General features: G+C 36.6%; 1 protein-coding gene across 1 annotated transcript; it reads left to right on the plus strand.

The window, feature by feature from the left end:
• Positions 1–1,663: 1,663 nt before the first annotated feature.
• LOC113780860 lies at positions 1,664–3,180 on the plus strand. The gene is made up of 4 exons (XM_027326644.1): positions 1,664–1,876; positions 2,215–2,295; positions 2,914–2,982; positions 3,109–3,180. Exons 1-4 carry the CDS (start codon positions 1,664–1,666, stop codon positions 3,178–3,180), a joined length of 435 nt encoding a protein of 144 aa, XP_027182445.1.
• Positions 3,181–7,032: the final 3,852 nt, after the last annotated feature.

The raw sequence follows: 7,032 nt of genomic DNA on the forward strand, positions 1-7,032 counted from the left end.
GCAAATTTATCTTTTTAATTAATTGGGAAAATAAAATAATAAAACCGGTGCAAAAAATCGTGGGTTTTACATTACTACCTTTAATCGTAATAACGATGGATAAGATATTAGAGGCAATAAGATTCTCGTATTTGTCCTTGTTGAATTGAATTGCCTGTGGTCTCAAATCTCTCAACGTAAGCTACTAAGTTAGTCATGCGTGTTGTTCAAAATTGTGGGCGATTTGACATCAACGATAATTTCAGACACATTCATAGTATTCCTCGAAATATCCTGGAATGGTATCCACAGAAACTCTAGCCTGTAGCTATTATCAGCTATACCCATTCATACTATGGATACGGGGCAGGAGCGGTCGTTCTGACGACCGCTCCTGAACGGTCTCCTCACAAGACCCAAATGTGAGGCGAGAAATATTCCACGTCAGGAAGCCTTCAACAGGCCCCAAAAACGACGGCGTTTCAAAAAAAAAATGTTTAGCCAAAACGGGAACATGACGGACCAAACGGAAGAGTTTGAATTTTGAAAATCAAGTTCAAAATTTGAATCAGCCGCATAAAACAAAACTGAGAGAAAAGAGGAGGTATCCTGCTGAAAGTAGCAATTGACAGAAAAGTGGGTGGAGAGAGCTGGGGTATGGTGTTGAGTGAATAAGGAAGAAAGCAAACAAAAAAGTGGAGAGCCACACAAAACAAAACTGAGGGAAGAGAGGAGACGTCCTGCTGCAGGTAGCAATTGACAGAAAATTGGGTGGAGAGAGTTGGGGTATGGTGTTGAGTGCATAAGGAAGAAAGCAAACAGTGCAGTGAGAGTGTTGTATGCATTTTGAAGCTGGGTATGAGAGTGTTGTATCCATTTTGAATGCGTGCAAGGCAGGCGGCAAGGTAGAAGCAAACAGAGGAAATTAATCATCTCACGAAGCCAGATTTTGTCGTGCAACTTAATAGCATAAACAACTGCGCTCTCCGAGTTCGGTGAAACATAAAGCGTATGGTGAAGACCAAGGTAATGTTACTGAATACAGTCTGTTAAATGAGTAATATGTAGTTGGTCTATGCTCATCATGCAATCTTAGTTTGCTCCTCTCCTGACCATGCAGTGTGTATAAAATGAAGACGTAAAGTTCATTGAGGTGAAGCAGATGAAAAGACATATATGTGAATAATAAAAGGGTGTACCTGGTGTTGTAAGTTAATTACATAATGTAAGAAATATATTACAATGAGTAGAAAATACTTTGTTTGGCCGTCAAAATGTAGAAATAGTAGAAAATGCGCAATTGGCTTAGGCGCTTGTTATTAACGAATGATATAAGATCCAGTGAGCTAAAGAACCTAGAACCTAAATATAATCAGCAGAGTGGATGTACATACAGTTAAAATAGACTTACACCGTGTGACCAATACGTTACAGTCTATATAACTTAGTGTACATGGAGTTCTATTAGTACATAAATAATGCCGTTGTCTTAGAATAAAAGTAAGGTGATGTGATTCATTAATCGTATTGATAAGTGTAATAATAGGATTTGGTATACGAGTAATGTGTGATTCATAATACATTATGAATGGTAATATACATTTATCTTGTCGTTTATGTACATACAATTCATGAAGTGTTACAAATTATGGTGTTTGATGCATAATTAGTAGGAGCAGAAATAATGAATTGCAGCAAATTGACAGAAGATAGGATCCTTGAGTTGGGAATGGAGTTTAACAGTGAAAAGGATATGTACAAGTTTTACAACAAATATGCCTTTAAAATGGGTTTTAGTATACGCAAAAACTATCTGAATAAAGATAAAGATGGCGTGACCACGTCTAGGAGATATAGTTGCCACAAGGAAAGTGTGAAGTGCAAGTACGAAGGTGATGTGATGCCAAAGAAGACACGAGCGCCGACGAAAATGATCTGAATGTGGAGGAACGTGATAAGATTCAATTTGTGAATGAAATGGGAGAGGCAGTAATCGCAAGAGGATTTAAAAAATGTACCAGTGGGAAGAGAAGTAAAGTGATGCGAAGTTGGGTCGATAAATTTGACAGATTAAAAAGAAAATCTAGATTGTCAAGAACTACACAGACTACGGTAAGGATCCAATAACTATTATGGTAAACATTTATGCTACAACAATGCTATCGTAATTCCCTATCTACAATCCATAAGTACCATTCACTATAAAATAACATTATTGTCGTGTCAATAATACAGGTCTCAGAATCGGAGCCGACATCGATTTCATTTGATGAACACATGTTTATGGGATGCCGTTCATCAATTGACTCAGTTTCGGTTAGTATAAAATAAACATGGCTTTAACTTTTATTTGGATGTTTCTTACAGCACAATTAGTTATGATGATGTTACATTGTGTGATGATTTTGTTACGGCTGACATCCCTCATGATATACTCTTTTTGTCTGTTTTATATAATTATTTGACCCATACAAAATTCGTAGATGCATTCAATGAGTTAGTCAGTGAATGGCCCTCCAAACACTGTTGCTCCCGAAATCGAGGAAAGTCTAACGGTATGCATACATTTAGTAGATAAAATAAGGTCCTTTTTTCGTATCGTAGAGCTACTTTTTCTTTAATTGTAATGGTGGGCACCCGAACGCTATCGAAGCATGCATATTTTGTAGTTAACATATAATGCTTTAATGACATATTGTTTTGTATTATCCGAAAGTCCACTGATTGGCTAATCAGGGGCCTCATGGCAGTGTCCCTACAGAATGGATGCACCCCAAATTTTTTATATTTTTCAAACATAACTCCGTCAGAGATATTTTAATGGTTTGAAATATCATTTTTTATAGTGTCTAGTCCAATTTAGCTTTGGAACTGAGCAATATAGGCATTGCTAATGAGTTGTTGATAATTGAATAATTATATTGTACAACGTAGGCAGAGCGTGCAACAATTTCAACACACTGTAATAAGGATGCATATCATGTATTTTCACTATCACCCCAGGTGACAAGCTTTTATCATTACTCCATATATATGGTGTCTTGTTAATTGGATATTTCGACAGCGTATATCATTAACCGTATGTATCATTAACTGTATTGACTGATTTGTCATCGTTACGTATTTCAGGAAAGAAATAGCACCTTGGGATTGCGACTAACTATTGACATCAACTCCCCTCAGTTGCAGGTTGATGAATGATGTGTACCTACAATTTTTATGAATACAAAACAATTGGTTATTCCAAACAATTGAGTTTGTTGCTCTCCGTCCCCAAGTTCACTTCATTTACTGATGTTCGTACTTGTCCAGAAAAGATATTGTTCAATTTCGATCGGTTCCGTATTGTAAGCTTGTTTTAATGTACAATCTCTCAATGAATTATGCTTGTTGATTGTAATTCTAAAATTACTTCAAACATTAGGTGTCTAGCACCAGATTTGCAGTGTCTAGCACCAGATTTTTCAGACATGAAGGTGTCTAGAACCAGATTTGTGGTGTTCGTGGACGAACATTTACTAAATGCAGCCATGTCGTCCCTACCAGGGAATGCCGCATATGTACGTTACAAGAAGTTAATAAACTGTTACAACTTATTGATGTGCTTGTACAGGCACCTTGTCATGTTCGTCTATGTTAAAACTTAAATATGTGGCTTATAATTGTGTTAATGATGAGTATTACAGATAGTATTACAGGCACTTCAATAGGTATTACTCCTTTAGTACGGAAATGAAGTTACAATTGGCGTCTCGGATTGGTTCCACACGACCATATGCCAAGTAACAGTTTCGCAAAAGAATATGATATTTCATTGGGACAACTAATTTGAAAGTGGGGTAACTAATATTTAAAATGCAACAAATAGTCATAACAAGATGTACAGATTGAGTTACAACGAGTTAGGTGTATGTTACAATTCATTACAACAATGAATTGGCAATCGGCAGCTTTTCGTCTTCTCTAGTTAAAACTAGTGATTTTACAACTAATGATATTTTCCGATGTTACAACTAGTGATACTACAGTTATTTAACGTCCGATGAACCTTTCCTCTTCTCTTGTTTGTGCAATTGCTCTTGGCACCAACAATAATTCCTTCTCTCGACACATTAAATTTCTTAGACACTTAATATAGAGATGATCATTTCGAACCCTACAACATTACATGTAGCGAGGCCTTCTAGAACATCTCATTAAAATAGCGAGATCTTCCCGAACATTAAGCAAACCTGGATGCGTTTAATTGGCTCCCAAGACTTGGTTTAAAACTGAACACTGTATTGATGAGACTGTAATCCTTGTTGTAGGGAGGTTGAAGATAGCAAAAAATGAATCGAGTACACAGATCCATTGCCACTTTAATATGAAGAGAAATTTGAAGTGTGAAATTGAATAATAATACGGACGAAAATGAAAGGGGGACGAACAAACTGGAGTCTTGTCTGTGTAAGGGATATACACCTGCAAGGGGGTTCTTTTATAGTCCGCAATACCCTCTAATATGGTAAAATATCAGACCCCAACATATATGAGACCAACTAGTACATCACAGGAATGGAATCTGTTTACTCAAATACAGTGCATGGACCATACAATCTTGTTAAGTTCAATAAACATAATATTTGGATGTAGCAAGGTGATTATGTTACAAGGCTCCGATGTTACAATCTCGAATGCAGTTACATTTTTATCATACAAACTTACTGTCACATGTGCTGGTAGAATTTACTCGACTGATTGCATAATAGTGCTCTTCTTTGTTGCATGTGTAGACTAGTGCTTTATCTCAATGTCAAGGCCTCCTAAAATGCGAAGAACATGTATTTCATATGATTTCATATCTATTGTTGTGTAACAAATTGTAAACCAATTTGTAACAGTTTTCAAACACACTGTAATTAATAGTCTTCAAGCACCACTGTATTTAATTTTCGAACACACTTTAACATTCTATTAACTATTTTATAACAGTTTTCAAATACACTGTAACTTACCAATAACTATTTTGTAACACTCTTCAAACACACTGTAACTAATAGTAACAATAACAGTTCTGTATTAATTTTTAAACACTGTAACACTACAAAAACTATTTTGTAATACTCTTCAAACATACCGTAACTTTCCAATAACTATTTTGTAACACTCTTCAAACACACTGTTGCTTCCTTGCTCAGTTGTTGTCATGGTGGCCCCTTGTTGCAATTCCTGACTGATGTTATCAGGCACAACTGATGAGGTATAAATTGGATTCTCCATGTCCATTACATCTTCATTCAGCTCTGTAAGTTCTCTGGTTTCAATATTTGTCCTCGTAATTGCATCGTTTTCTTCATACTGCGCTGCATTATGCTCATCTTCTTCAAACCATTTCTCATCAATTTCATCAGCATCATCATCTTTATCGTTGCCCCCTTTTTCAGCAGATTGAAATTCTAGCTCTTCTTCGGTATCAGGACTCGTGTACATTGTATAGTCCTCATGTATAGATTTTTTTCCTTTGTCCAATGCTTCAGGCCCAGAAGTGGAAGCTTTTGCTCTCGAATGAGAACACAATATTTCTGCAATCTTTAATATCCTTCATTGGTTATTAACAGCAATGTTATACAGCTCGTTTAACTCAGCCTGCAGTTACATCACAACATTACCAATCCATAAATGAGCCACTTGCTCTCAAGAATGGAAAACAATACATGTATATACATATATGAACAACTTCGTTAGCTTGGCAAATAGGCTGATATTTGAAAGTGATTCCAATTTTGGCATTTTCAAAATGCCTTCCTGCGAGCATCAAGGTGACACACAGGGTTGGGGATTTCAGTTCCATTACTGATCCATTTATGTTCACGTCGAAGCAAACTTCAAATCTTGGATTAAAAAATAAATTGGCCGATACATGGCAAGAGTAATTTAAAAACTCACAACTGCTATGGGTTCAACGATGTAACGTTCCATCTTATTCTTTGCGACACCTTTCCCACCCCAATTTAGCAGGCGGGCAAACATGTCAATGACCTGATCCTCAATCGATTTTTTTCAATTAAATATTAGCAAATAAATAATATAGAGGTACTGTATCATTGGTCACAAGGCAGCTTGGAAAAGTAAGCTAATCATGGCCATCAAATTTAAATTCCTAACCCGATTCGAGACATGCATGCTATTGCCAAGTGTCTTCAAATCAACGCGTGTTAGGGAGAACTGGAACATTTGAACCAATATGTCCCTACCATTGCATTACACAAAATCGTACAATAATTAGTTGGTACAATAAGCAACTCTGTACAGCTTAATAAAATGATAGAAAATGCTGATATCGGACTAAAGCCTTGGTGAGAAACTTACTTGGGATTCTTGTTTGGGTCCCATGCGTAGGCAGCAACCCTTTTCTCATATAAGTTAACTGTCACATGTGCCGGCAGGATATACTCGATCGACCTTAACATCGTGCTCTTCTTCATTGCTCGAGTAGGCCTTTGCTCAACTTCCTTCCCTGACACAATCGAAGACAAGGATTAAGGATTTCAGAGCTTGTGTTATAACTGGAGACTATAAAAATGGGTGTTGTGCATGTAACTTGAGGTCAACGTATTTGTAATAACCAATGAACACTTTGTAACTGTTCATTAGATTATATATCTAATATATGCAAGTAAATTCTCAAAATACTCTCTAAAACTATTCTGTATCGTACATTTATTTATTAACCATGAAAATATAGACAAAAATATTTAACCAACCTTGTCGATTTCGACCATATGAATGTAGCCTTCTCGGAGTGTTTGCATCAAATGCAGGATTTTCATGCTGACTGGGATTTGACGGTTGTTCCTCTAGACAATTATCTTCACCACATTCACGGCTGTGACTATTATGCAGCTCCTGTTGTTGTTGATCTTCTATGTTCGCATGCAGCTTCTTGTTCATCTCTAAGAAATTATTGTTTACTTCAGCTGGACGTCTACTTTCAACACCCGTGACTGTCCTCATTGGTGTCACAGTGCTCGAAGATGGGCAAGGACCTTCATCCGTTTGCTCATTGTTATT

This window comes from Coffea eugenioides, chromosome 8, assembly GCF_003713205.1.
Source record: "Coffea eugenioides isolate CCC68of chromosome 8, Ceug_1.0, whole genome shotgun sequence".
In the NCBI taxonomy this organism is placed as follows: Eukaryota; Viridiplantae; Streptophyta; class Magnoliopsida; order Gentianales; family Rubiaceae; genus Coffea; species Coffea eugenioides.

What these genes read in the sequence shown, in the direction of transcription:
- LOC113780860 (XM_027326644.1), top strand. Translation starts at nt 1,664, where the DNA reads ATGAATTGCAGCAAATTGACAGAAGATAGGATCCTTGAGTTGGGAATG. An exon ending in CATCAATTGACTCAGTTTCG is followed by an intron (nt 2,296 to 2,913) that starts GTTAGTATAAAA and finishes TGTACAACGTAG; the next exon opens with GCAGAGCGTGCAACAATTTC. An exon ending in TATTTTCACTATCACCCCAG is followed by an intron (nt 2,983 to 3,108) that starts GTGACAAGCTTT and finishes TACGTATTTCAG; the next exon opens with GAAAGAAATAGCACCTTGGG.